This window comes from Mus caroli, unplaced genomic scaffold (assembly GCF_978045245.1).
Source record: "Mus caroli unplaced genomic scaffold, Mus_caroli_1 scaffold_17, whole genome shotgun sequence".
NCBI classification, from domain to species: Eukaryota; Metazoa; Chordata; class Mammalia; order Rodentia; family Muridae; genus Mus; species Mus caroli.
The window spans coordinates 93,454,104-93,477,810 of NW_028227272.1; the positions used below are offsets into that span (position 1 = coordinate 93,454,104).

At 47.2% G+C, this 23,707-nt stretch overlaps 1 protein-coding gene across 1 annotated transcript; it reads right to left on the reverse strand.

Annotated features, from left to right (window-relative positions):
* Window positions 1-239: 239 nt before the first annotated feature.
* On the reverse strand, window positions 240-23,346 carry LOC110311769 (integrin beta-2-like protein). Its single transcript, XM_021185291.2, has 15 exons — window positions 23,289-23,346; window positions 23,012-23,100; window positions 21,813-21,993; window positions 20,173-20,343; window positions 19,157-19,314; window positions 18,105-18,260; window positions 17,178-17,273; window positions 15,180-15,269; window positions 13,581-13,721; window positions 12,309-12,496; window positions 10,795-11,039; window positions 10,112-10,331; window positions 8,930-9,123; window positions 576-737; window positions 240-307 (listed from the first exon to the last, which is right to left on the reverse strand). Exons 1-15 carry the CDS (start codon window positions 23,344-23,346, stop codon window positions 240-242), a joined length of 2,217 nt encoding a protein of 738 aa, XP_021040950.1.
* Window positions 23,347-23,707: the final 361 nt, after the last annotated feature.

The window sequence follows — 23,707 nt, forward strand, 5'->3', positions numbered from 1 at the left end:
TTCTTTCTTAAGCTTTATGAATGACTGCATGAGCCAGAAAGGGATGCTGTCCCTGGAGATGCTGTCCCTAGAAAGAAGTTCACAGAAGACCTGGCAGGTTGGTCATTGTGGAAAGAAATACATAACACCTTTTGTTGTGCTGCTGCTTCTGTGGTGAGTGTAAGTCGTGTCCTGATTGGTCATAGGGCGGAGGAAGCATGGTTTGCTGGTCCCATCCAGTTGGTCCTGGTGCCTCACCTTCATTGGGTACCCTGTCTGTTTTGATTCCACACTGGCTCCTCATGGTGGGGTTCTTGGAAATGAGGCTCTTCTAGGGAGAAACCAAACATGTCCTTGTTAGTACAGGGAGGGCTTCTGGGGCTGCCTTCTGGGGATGTCCAGTTTAAAGACATTACTTTGAGGACCAAGACAGAAGTGGAAGGTATTAGATATAAAGGGTAGAGATTTCATAGTATGCACACTCAGATGAGCTGCTGGGGCAGGGTGTATGCAGACCTTCAGAAACAGCCACAACCCACAGTGTGAGAAGTCACAAAGGACAAGAAGGTGTAGGCTCACACAGCCTAGCCACTTACGCTGTGCCAGTGTGCTTTGAGCCCCATCCTTTCTGGGGAGCTTGGCAGCCTTCTGGGTTCCCTTCAGGGAAACCATACAGTAAACCAGCAGGAAGATAACAGCCAGCAAGACGCCCACTATAACGCCCAGTAGGATGGTGGCATTGGAGATTTCTGCACACACTAAGGAGAAAGCATGAACCATCAGTAGTGTGAGTCTTACCCAAAAGTCTACAGTCTCTTATGTCACCCAGTCCTCAGAAGACCCCATTCCAGAGACTTGCTGTCTGCCCCACAACACAGTAGACAAGAGAACATAGCCTCAGCCCCCATCACAATCAAGGCCAGTCCCTGTGATCTTCAATACTTAAAGGCCATTGGACTTGGTCCCTTATTCACAGAGAAGGTTAGGAACATGCTTGAAGGACCCTAAGCCATCTCACTGCACAGTGGAAATGGAGACCCCTGGGGAGGTCTGTGCTTATAGCCTGAGGACAGGTCCTCAGCTTCAGGTTCCTCACAGTCTGTGCCTCCCTCCCCACTCTCACGGTTTCCCAAATTGAGGAAGGGTTGGGGAACAGTGGACTCCAAGTCTCTGTCCTGTAAGTGTCGCCATGTACTGCAGGCTGCATATTCTGTGGTTACCCGAGTGGCTTTGCTACCTTTGTCTCTTTAACCCTCTAAGCGTGGATGGCATGGGGAACTAGAATTCTGGGGTTGCACACCTAAGACTTGTGAGGTCATCTTGATTTTTGCTCAAATGCAGCATCTTTAACATCTTTGGCCATTGTTATTTAACACTTCTCTCAACCGCTCTAATCCCCAACTTCCCATCCTATCTGCTGGAGAACCATGGACCTTTAAATTCTTACCAGGTCCTCTACTTCTTTTTTTTTTTTAAATTTATTTTTTATTAGGTATTTTCCTCATTTACACTTTCTTTTTTTTTAATTTTTAATATTTTTATTACATATTTTCCTCAGTTACATTTCCAATGCTATCCCAAAAGACACCCATAGCGCTCCCCACTTCCCTACCCACCCATTCCCATTCTTTTGGCCCTGGCATTCCCCTATATTGGGGCATATAAAGTTTGCAAGTCCAATGGGCCTCTCTTTCCAATGATGGCCGACTAGGCCATCTTTCGATACATATGCAGCTAGAGACAAGAGCTCCGGGGTTCTGGTTAGTACATCATGTTGTTCCAACAATAGGGTTGCAGATCCTTTTAGCTCCTTGGGTACTTTCTCTAGCTTCTGCATAGGGAGCCCTGTGATACATCCAATAACTGACTGTGAACATCCACTCCTGTGTTTGCTAGGCCCCGGAATCGTCTCACAAGAGACAGCTATATTTGGGTCCTTTCAGCAAAATCTTGCTAGTGTATGCAATGGTGTCAGCGTTTAGAAGCTGCTTATGGGAAGGATCCCTGGATACGGCAGTCTCTAAATGGTCCATCCTTTCATCACAGCTACGAACTTTGTTTCTGTAACTCCTTCCCTGGGTGTTTTGTTCCCAATTCTAAGAAGGGGCACAGTGTCCACACTTTGGTCTTCATTCTTCTTGAGTTTCATGCGTTTAGTAAATTGTATCTTATATCTTGGCTATCCTAAGTTTTGGGCTAATATCCACTTATCAGTGAATACATATTGTGTGAGTTCTTTTGTGATTGTGTTACTTCACTCAAGATGATGCCCTCCAGGTCCATCCATTTGGCTATGAATTTCATAAATTCATTCTTTTTAATAGCTGAGTAGTACTCCATTGTGTAAATGTACCATAATTTCTGTATCCATTCCTCTGTTGAGGGACATCTGGGTTCTTTCCAGCTTCTGGCTATTATAAATAGGGCTGCTATGAACATAGTGGAGCATGTGTCCTTTTTACCGGTTGGGACATCTTCTGGATATATGCCCAGGAGAGGTATTGCTGGATCCTCCGGTAGTACTATGTCCAATTTTCTGAGGAACCGCCAGACTGATTTCCAGAGTGGTTGTACAAGCTTGCAATCCCACCAACAATGGAGGAGTGTTCCTCTTTCTCCACATCCTCGCCAGCATCTGCTGTCACCTGAGTTTTTGATCTTAGCCATTCTGACTGGTGTGAGGTGGAATCTCAGGGTTGTTTTGATTTGCATTTCCCTGATGATTAAGGATGTTGAACATTTTTTCAGGTGCTTCTCTGCCATTCGGTATTCCTCAGGTGAGAATTCTTTGTTCAGTTCTGAGCCCCATTTTTTAATGGGGTTATTTGACTTTCTGGAGTCCACCTTCTTGAGTTCTTTATATATATTGGATATTAGTCCCTTATCTGATTTAGGATAGGTGAAGATCCTTTCCCAATCTGTTGGTGGTTTTTTTGTCTTATTGATGGTGTCTTTAGCCTTGCAGAAGCTTTGCAGTTTCATGAGGTCCCACTTGTCAATTCTCGATCTTACAGCACAAGCCATTAGTGTTCTATTCAAGAATTTTTCCCCTGTGCCCATATCTTCAAGGCTTTTCCCCACTTTCTCCTCTATAAGTTTCAGTGTCTCTGGTTTTATGTGAAGTTCCTTGATCCACTTAGACTTGACCTTAGTACAAGGAGATAGGAATGGATCGATTCGCATTCTTCTACATGTTAACAACCAGTTGTGCCAGCACCATTTGTTGAAAATGCTGTCTTTCTTCCACTGGATGGTTTTAGCTCCCTTGTCGAAGATCAAGTGACCATAGGTGTGTGGGTTCATTTCTGGGTCTTCAATTCTATTCCATTGGTCTATTTGTCTGTCACTATACCAGTACCATGCAGTTTTTATCACAATTGCTCTGTAGTAAAGCTTTAGGTCTGGCATGGTGATTCCACCAGAGGTTCTTTTATCCTTGAGAAGAGTTTTTGCTATCCTAGGTTTTTTGTTATTCCAGATGAATTTGCAGATTGCTCTTTCTAATTCGTTGAAGAATTGAGTTGGAATTTTGATGGGGATTGCATTGAATCTGTAGATTGCTTTTGGCAAGATAGCCATTTTTACAATGTTGATCCTGCCAATCCATGAGCATGGGAGATCTTTCCATCTTCTGAGATCTTCTATAATTTCTTTCTTCAGAGACTTGAAGTTTTTATTATACAGATCTTTCACTTCCTTAGTTAGAGTCACGCCGAGATATTTTATATTATTTGTGACTATTGAGAAGGGTGTTGTTTCCCTAATTTCTTTCTCAGCCTGTTTATTCTTTGTGTAGAGAAAGGCCATTGATTTGTTTGAGTTAATTTTATATTCAGCTACTTCACCGAAGCTGTTTATCAGGCTTAGGAGTTCTCTGGTGGAATTTTTAGGGTCACTTATATATACTATCATATTATGTTCAAAAAGTGATATTTTGACTTCATCTTTTCCAATTTGTATCCCTTTGATCTCCTTTTGTTGTCGAATTGCTCTGGCTAGGACTTCACATACAATGTTGAATAGGTATGGAGAAAGTGGACAGCCTTGTCTAGTCCCTGATTTTAGAGGGATTGCTTCAAGCTTCTGACCATTTACTTTGATGTTGGCTACTGGTTTGCTGTAGATTGCTTTTATCATGTTTAGGTATGGGCCTTGAATTCCTGATCTTTCCAAGACTTTTATCATGAATGGGTGTTGGATCTTGTCAAATGCTTTTTCCGCATCTAACGAGATGACCATGTGGTTTTTGTCTTTGAGTTTGTTTATATACTGGATTACGTTGATGGATTTCCGTATATTGAACCATCCCTGCATCCCTGGGATGAAACCTACTTGGTCAGGATGGATGATTGTTTTGATGTGTTCTTGGATTTGGTTAGCAAGAACTTTATTGAGGATTTTTGCATCAATATTCATAAGGGACATTGGTCTGAAGTTTTCTATCTTTGTTGGGTCTTTTTGTGGTTTAGGTATCAGAGTAATTGTGGCTTCATAGAATGAGTTGGGTAGAGTACCTTCTGTTTCTATTTTGTGGAATAGTTTGTGGAGAACTGGGATTAGATCTTCTTTGAAGGTCTGATAGAACTCTGCACTAAACCCGTCTGGTCCTGGGCTTTTTTTAGTTGGGAGACTATTAATGACTGCTTCTATTTCTTTGGGGGATATAGAGCTGTTTAGATCATTAACCTGATCTTGATTCAACTTTGGTACCTGGTATCTGTCTAGGAACTTCTCCATTTCATCCAGGTTCTCCAGTTTTGTTGAGTATAGCCTTTGGTAGAAGGATCTGATGGTGTTTTGGATGTCTTCAGTATCTGTTGTTATGTCTCCTTTTTCATTTCTGATTTTGTTAATTAGGATGCTTTCCCTGTGCCCTCTAGTGAGTCTGGCTAAGGGTTTATTTATCTTGTTGATTTTCTCAAAGAACCAGCTCCTTGATTGGTTGATTCTTTGAATAGTTTTTCTTGTTTCCACTTGGTTGATTTCGCCCCTGAGTTTGATTATTTCCTGCCGTCTACTCCTCTTGGGTGAATTTGCTTCCTTTTGTTCTAGTGCTTTTAGGTATGTTGTCAAGCTGCTAATGTGTGCTCTCTCTAGTTTCCTTTTGGAGGCACTCAGAGCTATGAGTTTTCCTCTTAGAGATGCTTTCATTGCGTCCCATAAGTTTGGGTATGTTGTGGCTTCATTTTCATTGAACTCTAAAAAGTCCTTAATTTCTTTCTTCATTCCTTCCTTGACCAAGGTATCATTGAGAAGAGTGTTGTTCAGTTTCCACGTGAAGGTTGGCTTTCTATTATTTATTTTGTTATTGAAGATCAGCCTTAGTCCATGGTGATCTGATAGGATGCATGGGACAATTTCAATATTTTTGTATCTGTTGAGGCCTGTTTTGTGACCAATTATGTGGTCAATTTTGGAGAAGGTACCATGAGGTGCTGAGAAGAAGGTATATCCTTTTGTTTTAGGATAGAATGTTCTGTAGATATCTGCGAGATCCATTTGATTCATAACTTCTGTTAGTTTCACTGTGTCCCTGTTTAGTTTCTGTTTCCACGATCTGTCCATTGGTGAAAGTGGTGTGTTGAAGTCTCCCACTATTATTGTATGAGGTGCAATGTGTGCTTTGAGATTTACTAAAGTTTCTTTAATGAATGTGGCTGCCTTTGTATTTGGAGCATAGATATTCAGGATTGATAGTTCCTCTTGGAGGATTTTACCTTTGATGAGTATGAAGTGTCCCTCCCTGTCTTTTTTAATGACTTTGGGTTGGAAGTCAATCTTATCAGATATTAGAATGGCTATTCCAGCTTGTTTCTTCATACCATTTGCTTGGACAATTGTTTTCCAGCCTTTCATTCTGAGGTAGTGTCTATCTTTTTCTCTGAGATGAGTTTCCTGTAAGCAGCAAAATGTTGGGTCTTGTTTGTGTAGCCAGTTTGTTAGTCTATGTCTTTTTATCGGGGAGTTGAGTCCATTGATATTAAGAGATATTAAGGAAAAGTAATTGTTGTTTCCTGTTATTTTTGTTGTTAAAGTTGGCATTCTGTTCTTGTGGCTGTCTTCTTTTAGGTTTGTTGAGGGATTACCTTCTTGTTGTTTCTAGGGCGTGGTTCCTCTCCTTGTATTGGTTTTTTTCTGTTATTATCCTTTGAAGGGCTGGATTCGTGGAGAGATAATGTGTGAATTTGGTTCTGTCGTGGAATACTTTGGTTTCTCCATCTATGTTAATTGAGAGTTTGGCTGGGTATAGTAGCCTGGGCTGGAGTTTGTGTTCTTTTAGTGTCTTTATAACATCTGTCCAGGATCTTCTGGCTTTCATAGTCTCTGGTGAGAAATCTGGTGTAATTCTGATAGGCTTGCCTTTATATGTTACTTGGCCCTTTTCTCTTACTGCTTTTAGTATTCTGTCTTTATTTAGAGCATTTGTTGTTCTGATTATTATGTGTCGGGAGGTATTTCTTTTCTGGTCCAGTCTATTTGGAGTTCTGTAGGCTTCTTGTATGTTCATGGTTATCTCTTTCTTTAGATTTGGGAAGTTTTCTTCTATAATTTTGTTGAATATGTTTGCTGGTCCTTTGAGTTGAAAGTCTTCATTCTCATCAACTCCTATTATCCGTAGGTTTGGTCTTCTCATTGTGTCCTGTATTTCTTGGATGTTTTGAGTTAGGATCTTTTTGCATTTTACATTTTCCTTGATTGTTGTGCCGATGTTCTCTATGGAATCTTCTGCACCTGAGATTCTCTCTTCCTTCTCTTGTATTCTGTTGCTGATGCTGGTATCTATGGTTCCAGATTTCTTTCCTAGGGTTTCTATCTCCAGTGTTGCCTCATTTTGGGTTTTCTTTATTGTGTCTACTTCCCTTTTTAGGTCTAGTATGTTTTTGTTCATTTCCATCATCTGTTTGGATGTGTTTTCCTGGTTTTCTGTAAGGACTTCTACCCGTTTGATTATGTTATCCTGTTTTTCTTTAAGGATTTGTAACTCTTTAGCAGTGTTCTCCTGCAATTCTTTAAGGGATTTTTGTGCTTCCTCTTTAATGTCTTCTACCTGTTTACCAGTTTTCCTTTGTATTTCTTTAAGTGTGTTATTAAAGTCCTTCTTGAAGTCCTCTACCATCTTCATGAGATATGCTTTTAGATCCGTGTCTAGCTTTTCCGGTGTGTTGGGGTGCCCTGGACTGGGGGAAGTGGGAGTGCTGGGTTCTGATGATGGTGAGTGGTCTTGGTTTCTGTTAGTAAGATTATTACGTTTACCTTTCGCCATCTGGTAATCTCTGGGGTTAGTTGTTGTCGTTGTCACTGTTTAAAGATTGGAGCAGAAGCTGTGTTCCACTCACCAGCAGTCTCAAAATCCTGTGGTGGGGGTTGTGGGTAGCTGGCGGGTGTCAGCCGACCCTGTGCTCTAGCTACCCCGGCGCTTTTCTGACTGGAGAGGCTTGTGGCCCTACTGAGGCCGGATTTCTCCCTCCCCAACCAAAGCAGACTCAGGTCCCGCGTGATTGGACTGGAGCAGAAGCTGTGTTCCACTCACCAGCAGTCTCAAAATCCTGTGGCAGGGGTCCTGGGTAGCTGGCGGGTGTCAGCCGACCCTGCGCTCTAGCTACCCTGGTGCTGGTCCGGCCGTAAGTGGCCTGTGGTCCTACTCAGGCCGTTTTTCTGCTTCCCTAACTAATGCAGTCTCAGGTCCCGCACACAATTGGATTGGAGCAGAAGCTGAGTTTCACTCACCAGAAGTCTTAAGATCCTGTGGCGGGGGTCGTGGGTAGCTGGCGGGTGTCAGCGGACCCTGCGCTCTAGCTACCCAGGCGCTTTTCTGACCGGAGAGGCTTGTGGCCCTATTGAGGCCGGATTTCTCGGTCCTCTACTTCTATTCAACCATCTTTATCCAAGTATAGTGTCTGTCCTTCCAGACTCAGTCTGTCCATCTCCTATCTGTTATTCCTGATCAAGCAGTGATACTGGATAGGACCATGTCTATCTCAGCTCCAGACAGGACTGTGTCCTCTTGGTCCTAGACAGCACAGACCCACATTGTACTGACTGACAGGGTAGTGTACACCTGACAGGGAAGCAACCACCTGACACCCTGAGAGGACTATTTCCTGGCTCCTGATAGGATTATATAACCCTGAACCCTGTCAGGACTATGTCACTATTATATCTACCTGGTCCCTGACAGTATCATGTCTACCTTGTTTCCTGAGAGTTCTGTCACTGGAAGGTCCATGTCTATCCTGGATGCCAGTTGGGATTAAACAAGACAATGTGGATGTTGCCAGTCTTCTTCTGGGAACACCTAATGGTTCCCTGGCATGCTCAGGAACAGAAGGATGACAGACCTCCTTGTTCCAATGATCCCATTTTTCCACATGAGAAGGGGCCTCTCACCACGGGGTCTTTGTATCATTTTAACTGCTGTTGTAGCATCACCCTGTGCAGGGCATTGACTGACAGGACCATGTCAGGAGTCTTTTCTCTTTGGAACATGAACCCTGTGAAGACCAGGTCACCATCTCTAGTTCGCAGACAGGGACCTGAGCTTAGTAGGGTCCAACAGAGCTGAGGGAAGAAGTACCCCCTACTTCTCTGAGGCTCCCCATAGGTGTCATAAAATAGCTAACAGGCACCAGCCCTTAGGGCCCTCCCATCAAATGGGAGATGCCCTCACTATGTGGTGGGATGCTTCAGTGGTCTCCTGCTCAACACATACTGGAGCTACCCCAGAGGACCCTGTCTGTTGTCCCTCAGTGCAGGGCTAGGTGTGGCTATGGATGCCAGCCTCCCTGTATTATATACCTGCCCAGGTATCCTGGATAGTTCTCCTCTTGCTGCTGGGTGTCCTTACCCATTGGAGAGAGACCTTCCCTCTGCAGCCCTCTCGATATCTGCAGAGACACCTGTGGCCAGAGTTCTTATCACCATGTCCTACCCACAACAGATCCAGCCTTACCTAGGCTCTCCTTTATGTAGATGGAATTGATGTCACTCTTGTCTGGCTGATATAGAGTGTAGGTTATCCAGCAGCCCTCTGAGTCCCGTTCAGTCATGCAGGTCTTGTCACTGAAGGGGGTGTTGGAAAACAGCAGATTCAAACACTCTGTGCATCTTATTGCACTGTTGTCTTTCAAGCACCTGGCACAGGAGCTGAGGAGAAAGTGGGAATGAGTTTGATGGAATGAGGTGGTAAGGGGTGGGGGGGCCCAAGAGCATGAGACAAATGCCACATGAATGGGCAAGGTGCACAGGTGTGTGAGGACACACAGGTATGTTGGGGTCTCAGCACCATGTAAAGATGCATGAGTGTGTCAGGATGCACAGGTGTGCAAGACTACATATGTGTCAGGCTGCATGGGTGTGTTAGGGTGAATGATGGATGAGTGCATGCTGCTGTGTGAGAGTGCACTGGTGAATAAGTATGTATTGGTGTGTAAGGATGTGTATGTGTCAGGGTGTATGCTGTGTGAATGTATACTTGTATGTTAGGGTGCACTGGTGAACCAGAGTGAACAAGATGAGCAAGGCTATGTGAATTTGTCAAGGTTCACATTATGTGAGTACATACTGGTGTGTCTGGGTACACTGGTGAATAAGTTGTATTGATGTGTAAGGCTGTGTGTGTGTGTGTGTTGTGAGGGTGCATGTTGTGTGTGTACTTATATGTTAGGGTGCACTATTGGATCAGTATGCACTGGTGTGCAAGACTTCACAGGTGTGTCAAGGTACATAGTATGTGAGTGTAGACTGGCATGTCATGCTGCCCTAATGATTAAAGGGTGCAGGTGTGCAAGGGTGAACAGGTGTCTCAGGGTACATGGGGTTGTCAAGATCCACAGCATGTAATATGTGAGGATTTCCACATACAAATTGATCCTGTAATGAGAGTTCTAGGCACCCTGAGAGGCCATCAGAGCAGGGCAAGCAAGGGTGGAAACAGACAGTGGTCCTGGGAGTGGACAAAGGGCAGAGCCAGTCAAGACTGGATCCAAAGGCCCAAGAGAGGTAAGACTCCCCTCAAAATAAGGCTTTCCTGCTGGGTCTGCTGGATCTTGCTGAAAACTATGGTGTGATGGTGTCCCTGGGAACTCTGAGGTAGCCTGGCAGTGAGGCCAGTATGGGTGGTAGGGACACTCACTAGTACTCGGAGCAGCGATGGAAACAGCCAGGACACCCCTCACACAGTGGTGGCTGGTAGCCCGGGTCACAGAGGCATCTGTTACAGTAGCATCGACCATGGCCACTGCACTCCACCATCCTGTTGTTCATACAGCCCGAAGTGGACATCTGGCATTGGCAGGCTGAGCCCACAAAGCCGTAATGACAAATGCATAGGCCGCAGGAGCAGTGGCCTCTTCCTGGAAAACAACTGGGGTTGCCATGACTCATCTTCCTGAAGGCAGGTAGGAACCAGAAATCATTTTCCCACCACCCTAGGCCCTTGCTGTATCCTCTGCTGCCTGCTTATACCTGTATCTCCTCATATGATCCCACAACACCTTGCAAGGATAGATGGGCAAAGATACAGAGACCAGGGAGACCTCCCCCCACCTCTCTAGCAACACAGCCACCTTTCATCCAGACTGGGCCCCCCTATTGTGTCTAAATAGCTCTTGAGTCAGGACTGTTTGTTACCTGTTACCCTCCTAGGACGATGCCTGACCTTCACAGAGATGAAGTGCCCACTTAGGCTTGCTGCTTCTGTGTGGCTTAGTAAGTCTAACACTCATCTGTCCACTTGTCTGTCTTGCTGTTACACTCAATGTCCTCTTGTGCAAACTGACAAGAAAGTCTCCACCTCCAGTGGCCCTTGTCACTCACCTGGGCCACCGCAGACTTGGCCATCATATCTCTCACAGTTGACATTGTCGCACTCGCAGTATCGCCCATAGATCTCTTTGTTGGGGATGTCACTGGTGTGGCACTCACACTGCCCACAGATACAGTCTCCCAGCCCTGAGCACAAGATGGAACTATTGTCCTTCCGGCAGCTTCCCTCCAGATCCTGGCTGCTCAGGCCCTGTGTCTGGCACTCACAGTTTTTCCCCGCATAGCCAGAGTTGCACCTGGGGTAGTGTAGGAAGAGCTGTGCTAAGGATCTCTCCTGGAATGGGCACACTTTCAGCTGCTTTGGGCCTGGTACACATCCAAACACCTGGAAAGTATGGCACAGCACATCTGCTCTTTCCTCAATGGTCTCCTGGGCACCATGAATGGAAGGTCAGGAGGCACTGAGGTCCCTTCTGAGTCTGCCCTTAGTAGAGTGGCCAAGCATAAGCTTGACCTTGCGTCATGAACATTTTCTCTGACAGGATACTATGGCACCATGCAGTTAATCATATAGACAGACCAGGTGGGGCAATGGTCCTCTACCTGTGGCTTTTGAATGTCCCTGGATCTCAGGTGGCTGAGGGACCATACCTCAGCTTTAACCTGTCTTGTGCCCAGTCCTTGCCTGCTTCTGAATCTCTGACTTCTGCTGAATGGAGTTTCCTGTCAGCCAGTTCTCTGCCTTGGTCCCTTTGCAACCAGAGAGTAGAGAGTGAGGTTGGAATTCCTGAGGATTACCCTGGTTGGGGAATGACAGCAAGGGCTTTGGGGGTGTGAACCCCAGGTTCCTCACCAGCTTCACTCACACCATGGAGCCTAGGAGCTATCTAGTAGGATAATGTGCTATGGGTTTGTAGTGGCTATTCCTGGTTGTCAACTTGACTATATCTGGAATGGACTACAATCCAGAATTGGAAGGCTCACCAGTGACCCTAATCTGGAGGCTGGGAGATAGAAGTTTCTGACCTGGATCTTGGTATGGAGATCTTGAGGCATGGTGGCTATGGATTCCAGAAGATTAAGACAGGGAGATCTCTGAGTTCAAGGCCATTTGGGATTAAAGGTGTGGTAGCACACACCTTTAATCTGGGCTATTCCTTCTGCTGGAGAACTACATAAGGACATTGGAAGAAAGAAGGCTGTCTTCTCCTTCGACTGTTTGCCGTGTGGGACTGAGCAGCTGCTAGATCCTTGGACTTCCATTCACAGCTGCTGCTGACCATTGTTGGGAGTTGAACTACAGACTGTAAGTCATCAACAAGTTCATTTACTATATAGAGACTACCCATAAGTTCTGTGGCTCTAGAGAGCCCTGACTAATACAGGGTTGTTCATGATTACCAGTAGACACCTTTCCCATGGGCTGATGTGTCACAGGCTGGCCATTCCTGCCTCATCTGTAGATACCTGTCCTGTTTTGGGACAGGTGTCTGCAGGTGTTTTGGTGTGGGCTTTCTAGGTACACCTTATCTACAGACACCTTTCCACGGGTTGGCCTGCCTCACCTGCAGATGCCACACTCCATGGCTCCCTTGCCTCCACAGAGGCTGTGGTGTTGACTCTGCTCCTGGCATTGGCACTCACACAGGGGAAGGACCCGCATGGTCACTGAATCCACGAAACCCAGTGCCTGGATGAAAAAGAACTGCTCCCGGAAGCACTCTGAAGCTGTGATGTTAACCTGGAAGGTGACCTATAGGGGAATGATGGGGCTCAGTTTGGGGCCATGATGATCAGGGTCACAGCCCTGCTCCTTTCCCCACAGAAGTGTTGAGGGGCCAAAATGATGTCATAGGAGGGATGGCATGGGTTCTCTCTGAAGCAATGGAAAGAGGATAGGAACTGGATTTTGGGATGGCCTACAAACCAGGCTGCAGGGAGGTCAGACCCCTGTTCCAACCTACAGCGCTCATTAACCACATCCAAGTTCTGCTGCGAATCAGACAAGGGAGCTGATGATTTTCATTATATATACAGCAGGGGGTTTTACAGTGAGTTTGTAGGGCATATTTTCCCTTGTGCTGTACCCATAAGTCCAGTGCACTAAGATACCAGAATGTCTTAGGGAGGATGATGTCCTTCATCTAACCCAGAGTAAATGTAAGGGTCCCAGACAGCAACAGCACACACATGTAGCACCAGAAGGGCAGCTCTGGCTACAGAGTGTACTGGTTTACAAAGTTAAGCCACATCTAAAATAAATTTAAACCACCTAGTACTTGAAGAAAGAGTAGAAATGTCAGTAAAGGCAAGGAACAAACATCTGAAAATTAGAATAAAATCAATCAAATTCCTGTGTGGGTCACCCGGCAGGAGGGGACGGATGCTAAGAACTGGCAAAGAAACATAGGCTCTGTCTGGTGTGAGATGCTAGTTCACAGGCAAAAAGAAACATGGAAAGCTTGGGTAACAAATGTGTATCTGGGATGTTAGGGAAAGCTTTGATGTTTCCATCCAAAGATATAATGTGAAACAAAAGTAAGAAAGCCTGACTCAATACCGTATTGTTTGTATCTCTCTGTGAGTCTAGCACTTGCCCCCAGGGGTCCTGTCTTTGCAGGACTGGTGCGCTTAGCTGGGCTATTCCAGGAGAGGTCTGGAGTTTGCTGGGGAGGTGCTCTCCTGTGCCATAACATTACTGCAATGATAGAACCTGGACTCTGCTAAGTGGTGTTTAAAGGGAGAAGGAGCTGCCTGCTGGCCACCATAGCTTTCGCTGAGATATTGAGATATCTGGTGGGCCCTGTAGCATGCTAGGATGGGAACCCCAGGCTCACCTGGTCATTGATCTGTACACCACTGCAGTCCCCGCTGGGTTTGCCTGGATTTGATGTTCCATTGCTGCAGTAGGAGTCATAGGTAACTTTCAGGATGCTGGGGATGGTGCTGTGGTTCAGGACAACTCTGGAGGAGAGTTTCTGTGGGCAGACAGAAGCCATACTCAGGAGTTACAGGTCCAGCTGTCCCTGTCCCCAAGTACTGTGATACTTCTCACGTCCCTCCTGTTTGTGTTGATGACACAGACACCCACTGGGAGCCCAGTGAATGTGTCAGGATAGGACAGCAGGCTGATGCCATGGTTACTGGCAGGTGACCAGCATAGACACAGCTGTGATCCCTGTGAGGTCCTGCTGCTGATCAGTTCCAGGGTTAGCAGAGAAGGGGGCACAGACTGTTGAAGCAATGAGAGATGAGACATAGGTGGAAGGAGAAGGGACAGGTGACAGCTGGTGTGTGAGTAATGATGATGTTACTGGAGTCAACCCTGTGAAGACAGAGCTAGACATGACTGGGCAGTGACCAGGTACAGGAGCCTTCTTGGGGCACCTGAGGCTCACAAGGCCTGAGAAGGAAACGAGACCTTTCCTTGATCAGTTAACAGCACACACTTGTGCTGCCAGCCCGCATAGGAGTCTAGGTCAGAATTTGAGGATACCTGTCACCTGTGGATTTCTGTATTTGTAGGGACTAAATGGGTTCTGAGCAGTGAGCAGTGTTTGGTGCATGCCGGTGTCTGCCAGAACCCTGGGACTCCAAGGGAATGAACCTGGATGCAGTTGTACAGACTACACACACCAGGGAGGAGGGTGGACTCAGGGTCTGTCTGAGGCAGGGTTGGGGGCTGGCATGCATGAGGTTCTGTGCTGATTAGCTTTTTGTCATCTTAACACAAACCAGAGTCACCTTAGAAAAGGCAACCTTAATTGAGGAATTGCCTTTGTCAGATTGTGCATGTCTATGGAACATTTTCTTAATTGCTAATTGATGCAGAAGGGTCTTGCATGCACTCTGGGTGGTGTCATCCCTGGCTAGGTGGGCTTGGGCTATATAAGAAAAGTATCTGAACAAGATACTGGGAGCAAGCCAGTAGGCAGTGTTCCTCCATGACCTTAGCTTCAGTTTCTGTCTCCAGGTTCCTGCTTAAGTTCCTGCCTTGCTGTCCTTTGATGATACACAGCAAGGTTTAAGCTAAATAACATCCTTTCCCCCAAGTTACTTTAACACAGTAATGAACAGACCCCTCCCCCCCAAGGCTGTATACAGAGGGTGCAAATCTACTGAGGTGGTTTCTGAGTCTCTCCAGCCTGTGAGGCAGTGTGTGCTCTTTCCTAGCCATCTGCCCTCTTATATCTCCATAGTGGCTGACAAGGAAGAGCCCCATTTGAGTAGGGCTTGGAACTCATGTTTCAGGGAGAGTCAGATGAAATCTGGGGTGGTATACACCACTAAGATGAGCTGCCCTGTACTCTGTGTCTGTCTAGAAGACTGTGAGGTGCCTGGAGGGGCTGCAGGAGACAACAATGGGGTTTCACAGGTCAGGGCTTTGTTAACTGTGGAGTTCTGATCATCTCATGAAGTTTCTCCAGGAGACTCACACTGTAGGCGTTCTTGATGAGCTGTGCCGAGTTGCTGGAGTCATCTGACAGCTCCCCAATGGTCAGCTTGGGAATGAATGTGGTAAGTTTCTGTTGGGAGAGAAGATCAAGCTGGCACATGATGCCATCAACTCCTCCATGCTCATGAAGGTCTGTGACACCCAGAGGGTCTCCTAAACTCTCCAGGTGGCTAGGATGATGCTCAACTGACTCCTGACTTCAAGACACAGAATGAGCACCAGCAGCATGCTGCCAACATCTGGCTCAGAGTGCCCTCCTGTCTGTGGTGTAAATGCTCCTGGCAGTCAGTTCCAGTGACAAGCTGGTGATGTTACTGACAGGCACCATGCACCTGGCTCACCATGGGCCAGTATTTTCACCATGTCAGCGAGGTAGGCAGAATCCCACACATGGCACATGAGGGCATAGATGACACTAGAGTGTGGTGAGACCACAGGGAGAGGGATGTCCTGCGCATGAGTCAGTCTGAGCAATCTCATTTCAATGGTGGCAGTGTTACACAATCCCATGATCCCATGACAATCAGCTCTGGCAGGAGTGACCCGATTCCCAGAGTGTCCCTGGAGGTGGCTCAGCCTAAGCCCCTGGACAACAGACAGGCTAGCATCTTCCCTACAATTGCCCTAGTGTCATCCAAAGATGGTATATTTCATGAAGAAGAAGAAGGAATGTTGTCACCCTCTCCAGGGACAAACTACTGATAGTCAAGCCACCAAGCATTGTCCTATGACTCTCTAAAATGGAGTCTGTCCTCTCTGTGAAGCACAGAAGGCTTGCTACAGCTGGGCCACTAACCTCTGCAACTCACTTCCACTTGTCTTGGCCCTGGGATTGCCCTCCTGAAAATTTGGGTTCTGCCTGGTGAAAGTTGCTTTCTCCAAAGTCCAGAAGCATGCACAAAGAAGGTTCTTGTATGTAACATCCTCATATGCTTCCCTGTGGCCTTGACCAGTCTCCAAGGAACAGAGGCTTATGATCTCCCAAGGCCAGCGAAGTAGTAGGGGTAAGTCTTCTATCTGTGGTATCCTTGCTTGTAACAATGCTGTCTGTGGGAGTGTGATGCCTTCCACAGACAGCAAAGAATTCGGACCCTCTACAACTCTAGGAGGAGGGGGACTGTCATAGCCCAATTACAGGTGAGGACATAGGAGCTGTGATATCCTAACTATGGAGTGGTCTCCTCTTTGATCCCCTGGCAACCTGTGCAGAGCCAAACCACTGTTTTCTGTTACTGGCCGCTATGGAGGTATTCCAGGCTCCCTCCTCTTATTTCTTGATAACTCTATAGAATAGCTTCCCTTTGCTGGAGTCTGGAAACCTAACATCAAGAATTGCCTGTTGTCCTGGCAACCAAGGCTTGCCTGAGACCTATGATGTGACCCAACCCCGAGTCCTCATTCAGCAACGCACAGCCAACAAATGTCACTTTACCAGCCTTTGTAGATTTCAGGTCTACACTCAACCTAGCCCTGCACCTGGCAGTTGTGTAAGGTGAGACAGCCTCAGAGTTGGGACCAAAAGGGAAGTCAACTTGGAAAACGTGTGTCTGTGGCTCTGAGAATGAATGATGTCAGGGGAGTGACTGTTGTCACTCACAGATGGGGAGAATTTGTTCCTAGAGGAGCTGATTTCTGAAGTAAGTTGATGAATCAGATCAGGGTCCCTACATTGGTCCTCTCAGGTGGTCATCACTGTCTGTCAGAGAGGAGGAAGCTGAGGTCCCCAGTGGTCCCACTACAGACCTTAGATCTGAGGTTCTCCTGTAGGGATCCTGCTGGCTCAGAAGAACTAGACATCAGACTTTACAAGTAGATTATGGCCATCATCTTCCTCATCTCAGGCCACTGGATATGTGTCCTATTCTGGTCCCAGGCCCTCAATTTGGCACGCAGAAACAGAACTTTGGTGATGTTGTGAGAGTGCTGGGCTGCACCCTGCAGCTGAAGTGCCTCCCTTGCTCAAGATCATCAATCTCACCTCATAGGTTTTCACCATCCTTGAGGGCACCACAAAGATGGGCTGGATGTTGTTTTCAGCCAGTTTGCTTGCCAGCTGGAGCACTGACTGGTAGTCCTGGGGAGAAGAGACATTCTGTCAGGATGCCCATCCAAAGAAAGTGCCTAGGGTTCTGAGGACTCTGGTGTCAGCTCAAGTCAGGGCTGCCCTTGTCCTGTGGCAGTACTTTCTCTGAACAAGATGTTTAAGTATGTGGAACAGAATTAATCAGAAATTGATGATATTGAAAGACAGTTAAGAAAACACCAGAAATTGCAATGTTCTTGGCCTTTTGGTGCTGGCCCAGGGTCCTTCGAATCCTTCCTGGCAGCCCCTTGCTACCTTACATCCTAGCCAATATCCCCGGGACCCGCAGCTGTCTAGGTAGGAGACCTCCATTGTCCTCCATTCCAGTCTCTCCAAACTTCCCATTAGTTCTGCTTTGGCTTGCATGCACAAGTTCTTCCTCCCAGCCCACCCAGTCCCCTAGGGACTTGCCCTCTTGGTGTGGTTTCAGGGTCCCCCTACTTGACACCTTCTAGCTCATCTCTAGTTCTCTGTGACTTCCCACTGGTTTTGCAGAACAGCTGGAGTCTCTCTTCAGTGTGTCTTAGGGTCCTACCACTGTGTTCTGTCCCAAGGCCAATATCCAGAGACCTAACATGAAGTTTTTCTTGAATTTGTTGCTTAGGTTGGGAAAAGGTATCCAAGGCTCTGGAGAGGTGGCCCTGTGTGACCCTGTGTGACCCTGGCTCTTCTACACACACACATACATACACACACACACACACACACACACACACACATGCATGGGGGGCAAGTTTGTAAGTTTTTTCCTGCTCCCCCATCTCCGTTTTGTGTCATGCAGGGTTGAGCCCCAGAGGGTGCCAGGGCAGTAAGGGTTCTCACAGGTTCTCCCCTGCTCCTGTACATGCCGTCGTCCAGGTGACAGCGACCATCGCTGGTGTTCTGTCTGGTACCCGGAGTCTTGTCTTTAGCCAAGTGGAAATCGTTGTCAGTAACAAGCACCAGAAACCGGGTCCCATTGCGCCAGCCGATTTCTCCCTGGGGAAGAAGTGTCTCAGAGTTACCTGCTGTGCTTTCTCAGCTGGGCTCTCCAAGGAGCCAGGTGTGGCAGCTTGCAGAGGGGGAGCCTCTGCCTCTCCTCCTCTGTGGTTTCGCCGCCTCCAGACAACAGAAAGAGGGAGTCAGGATCAACTCTGAGATGTGTCTGCTAAGATGCCCAACGTGTGTGGTGAGAGGACGTGAAACACACGTCTGCTTCCAAAAAGTTGAAACTTCTACAGCCCGTTCCTCCAGGACTAGACGCCCAAAATTATTCTCCCCAAAGGAGAAGACTACTGTGGGGACTGCATCTTCCAGGATCATCCCTGCAGAGGAGTGTGTGCTTGTAGCACGCTGTAGTCTGACACCATGAATCTAAGTGCAATATGTTCAGGGCCCCAGGGAGGATGGAGGGCTGAGAGCTGAGCCAGGGCCGAGTCAGCTTGCTGCAGCCGTGACATTATAAAGAGAGCCTGGGACTGATAAAGGCTGGTGTGTGTCTGAGAGGAGTCAGGAGTGAACTCTGGTCAGGGATTACTGTCTTGGCATGGAAGTGAGATTGGCCCCTGACTCAGGACATAGGTGTGGCTCAGCTTACAATGGTCACTTGGGAAGGTCTAGGCAGGTTTCAGGTGAGCTAATGGCATCACAGATTAATAGTAAAATCTATAGGTAGCCTCCAGGTCCCTTTGCCTCCTTCCTACTCTCCTTCCCAGCCTGCCTTCAGTGGCTCTCTAGGGGTCTAGTGAGGGTTATTCTTCTCAGGCTGACAGCAAGCAAAGGGCCCATTGGCTTGCACCTTTGAGAGAACACTGGCTAGTGTAAGCAGCTTGCAGCACCCCAGAGGCTCGAGACTTGAGGGAGTCTGCAGCCTTGGTAAGGATTAGTAGACTCACCAGGCATATGGCAACTTGAACCATAGCATCCAGCTGTCCCTTGGAGGTAGCCAGCTTTCCAGAAACCAGTTGCTTCCTCAGCTCCCTCTGAAATTGACTGGAGTCCGCAGTCAGCTTCAGGATGTGCTGGAAGGTCATGTTCACAATGGATCCAAAGCCTGAGGGGGGCAGATGAGGCTGGAGGGGCAGGGTTGTGGGAAGTAGAAGGCTGGGCCCAAAATAGGGAGGTGAGCCTGGGAGATACTTGTCTTGTAGTAAAGCCAAGGAGAGGTTGGTGTGGTATCTGTAGGTATTTGTCTGTGTGAGCACATGTGAACATTCAAAATTGTGTATATGTGTGGGAACAGTACACACATGTGTGTACCTGTATGTATATGAGCATGTCTAGGTATGGATATACTTGGTTCATGTGTGTCACCAGATATGTATCTGAGAATGTATGTGCACATGTGCACATATGTGTGTGAGCACGCCTGTGGTGTGTATTGGCTATGCATACACATACAAGTGTATAAATGGGCACACACTCATGAGAGAGTGCATCACTATTCAGAAAAGAGATAGTGGTATTCTGGGGAATCTATGTGCACACACATACCACACATGTATGTACACAAGCCTTTATGTGCACATACCACACATGCATGTATGTAAGCCTATGTTCTATGAGCCTGTTGGTGCTTGTGGAGTGCTGACCCTTTGACCTGTGACCTTTGCTCACTTTGATTACAACATTTATGCTGTAATTGCTAATCAATCAACATGCTTTGAAGCTCATTAATTTTTTAGAAATTAGCACTTCTGTCTTTTGAGCACACCAGAATATGAATGCAAGAGGAAAGAAGAAATGAAGAGCAGAATTTTGGGGTCAAGTGACTGGACATGGCCTCTGGAGGGGAGTCAGGCTCAGTACCACTCACACTCCAGATGGCCTGAGGACCGTCAGATCTCTGCCTCTGGTGTGTGGGGGTAGGGGAAGAGCTGAGCCAGAAGCCTACAGTGGCAGTGGGCCTCACCGATTCGGCCTGACCTGGAGATCTCATTGAGGGCTTTGAGCATGTCACTGCCCAGTGTCTGGACATTGGAGAGGTAGCCTTGTGCAGAGCCAGAGAGGCCCATCAGGAAGTACAGGTCAACAGGGTTGTCCTGGGTCCTCCGGAAGTCCACTTTGAATGTTGCTGCTTGACCTGTGAGGGAGAAGAGTGTCACTGCAGAGCCACTGAGCATGTGCTGTGAGTGGATAGCTCTCTCCAGTAGTTCCTCAGTCCTCTCAGTTTGTTCAGCCATTGCTGCCTGGCTTAGCATCACTAAAAAGGTACTGACTCCTACGCCTGCTGGTATATACATTTAACCTCAGCACTTGGGAAGCAGAGGCAGGAGAATCTCCGAGTTTGAGGTTAGCCTGGGCTACATAATGAGACTCTGTTTAAAGAAAAGATGGGAGGGGTGGTCAGTGGGAACCAAGAACTCTTCTGCCTGTGTCTGTTATGTGAGGATACTGAGCAGATGGCTGAAGATGCTTCTGGGGAACCCAGCATCCCTCCCTGTGAGCACCCTGATCTTGGACTTCTATTCTCCTGGTACATCTGGTGGGTGAGCTACTCAGCCAGTGGAGACTTTTGCTCCTGCCCAAGGCTTGACCTGCTACTCTGACTCCCTGGGACCAGGCCTCATAGGAACCCTGAAGTCTGCATTCTGAAATATTTGTTGTGGTCATGGCCAAACCTGTTGGGCAAGGTTGGTTTAAATCTGTTAGCTGCAGGACTTATCATAACCCTTATTCTGCCAAGAGTACCTTGGCCTTCTGAGAGTGAGTGCAGCAGTATTTTTCAGATGGTTTGTTCTCTCTTCTAAAAAAAAACAACAACAAAAAAAACCAAAACAAAGCAGAACAAAACAGAACTCAGGGATAAGAGAGACGAGGCGAGTCATCCAGCATAGTCTGTAGGCAGTGGAGGTTGGGTTCTTGCTTGGAGGCAGCAAGAGACAAAGCTATGGACAAGGTCGATCTTTTAAATTAAATATATATTAATATAAAATATAAATTAAATATAACAATATATTTATATATTATTTTTATATATTTATATGCATATATTTATATAATTATGATGTGCATGGTATGTGTCTGTGTGCGTGTCTGTGTCTATCCTCAAATCAACTTGTGCATTCAGGTGATCCTGCCTCAGCCTTCTGAGGATTTTGGGGAGCTCAGAAGTCAACCGTACAGAATCTAGACTCACCTGGGGGACAGGCCTCTGGGAAAGCCTGTTGGGGACTGTCCTAATTCTGTTAATTGAGGTGTGCGGATCTGTCTGCTGTGGGTGACATCACTCCCTGGCTGGGATCCTGGGCTCTATGAGTTGGCTGACCAAGCTGAGTAGTGGTTACACCCATCACCCTCTGCTTCGTGACTATAGATGTGATGTGACTGGCTGCTTAAAGCTTCCCCTGCCTGGTCTTCCCTACCATGATGGACTGCACTGTTGAACTGTGAACCCAGCCCTTCCTGCTTTGAGCTGTCTGTGTAGGTATTTTATCATACCATCAGAAAAAGAAACTGAGATACAGTCTGTCTGTTCACAGTGATACCCGGGGGATGCTGGTTGAGCTCCTGTAAATGCTATGTGCCCGGTCTACCCCAGCTCCAACCTACCTGGTCTTAAGAAAACTGTCACATTTCCTGGGGACAGCTGCCTCTGGTCCCTCTCCTTGTCTTCCTGGGATTCAGCAAGACTCTTGGGGTCCACGAGGTACTCAGATGTGCAACCTTTTAGCAACAGTTGCTCTGGTGTATCACAGCGAACTGAGTTGGGCTCCCCTCGCCCTGTGAAGTTCTGGGGAAAGGGCTCATTTAGTACCAGGAGGAAGAAGACAGGCCATGAAGGGCTAAAGCCCCCGGCCTATCTCCTTCTCACTTGCCCTTAAAATTTGGCATAGAAGTCTCTGGGGAGTGGGACAGCCTGCCAAAGAATACCTGGCCTTAGAGACAACCTTGATCTCCCTGGGGGCTCCAAATCATGCAGAGCCATGAGCTGCAGGCCCTTTCCTGCTCCTGAACTACTCTCCCAACAGTTCAGATCCCCCAGCATCTACAAATTAATGCCACATGTGCCTGTATCCCAAGCACAAGCATTTCTGGTCACCAGCATAACTTCAGGTTCATTGAGATCCTGTTTCAAGGGAATAAGGCAGGGAATGCTATTCTGTTCATTTCTTTACTTGTGTGCATGGGCACATACATCTACACCCTCTCCCTCCCTTCCCTCAAATTACTCAAAACAAATGGGGAAAGTCATTCCGGTGGTATCCAGAGCAGCTTGGAGGGACCCATGGGCGTGCCTGAGACTATGACACATCATCAGGCAAATGATGGTCACAGAATAGTGAAGAAGATAGAAATGCATGTATTCACTGGGAGAGGGAATAAAGGAGGGAGGGATAGACAGGTAGAGACAGAAGGGAAAAAGACAAGGCAGTTGGTCATGGTCACATCAGGGGATATTAAAGAGAGAAACAGGGAGAGACATACAGAGAGAGAACAAGAGGAGAAAGACAGACAGTCACGGTGGGAGATATCACAGAGAGACACACAGAGAGAAGCAGGGAGAGAGAGAGATATACACACAGAGACAGAGAAAGAGTGAGAGATAGGCAGATAGAACACACAAACAGAGAGAGAGAGAGAGAGAGAGAGAGAGAGAGAGAGAGAGAGAGAGAGAGGCAGATAGTCACACACACACACAGATACAGAGGTGCAGTGAGACAGAGAGAGACAGAAAGATAGAGACAGAGATAGATAAATAAAGAAGGAATAGATGTCACACTCTGCTAGTCAACCCCTGTAGTTCTTACCAGCTTCTGGCACCAGGCACAGCTGGGCCCTGACCGGATACAGTCCTGACAGGTGCTCACATTGTCCTTGGTACACAACTGAGACCGTGCTGCAGAGACAGGATGGGTGAGTAGGTCCTGCCCACCCCAGCTGATCCAGAGTCAATAGGGGGGGGGTGGGAAGAGACCCAGGAAAGGTCAGGTCAGGATCTACAGCTCCTAGTGGCTTGGAGCTGTTATGCCCATGAGGTGTGCCTACTGTTTCTGAAAAACCTCATGTGGAGATCCTAGAACTCACCAGATTCCAGAGACAGCAGCCCAGCTAGGACAGGTAGCAGAGTGCACTGGCCCAGCATGTCCTGTAGGGGGAAGGGCTTGGTGACTCGAGGAGTCACAGGTCCTCTCCTGGCTTGTCTGAACTGCAGGGTGTAAATGTCTGCTGAGGGTAGAGACGATCTTGTCCTTGCTACCACAGGGTGTAAGAATCAAAGGTTCCATACAAGTCAGACACCAATGTCTTCAGGTTCAGGGAAGGATGAAGGTGGGGTCATATGCCTACTGAGGTGCCTGGGGCACCAAGCATAGAAGACTGGGTACCAAAAGTACCCGGAATTTACTGGGCACCCACTTCTATAGACATATGCCATACTACCATAGACACACACAAACATAGCACATGCCATATGTCATCACAGACGTAGTACACCCACCGCATGT

Excerpts from the sequence above, each read along its gene's own strand:
- LOC110311769 (XM_021185291.2), bottom strand. The coding sequence starts at position 23,346 with ATGCTGGGCCAGTGCACTCTGCTACCTGTCCTAGCTGGGCTGCTGTCT. Across the intron at positions 10,332-10,794 it reads CCAAGTCTGCGGTGGCCCAG|GAAGAGGCCACTGCTCCTGC; the intron begins GTGAGTGACAAG and ends GTTGTTTTCCAG. Across the intron at positions 9,124-10,111 it reads CATCGCTGCTCCGAGTACTA|CTCCTGTGCCAGGTGCTTGA; the intron begins GTGAGTGTCCCT and ends CTTTCTCCTCAG.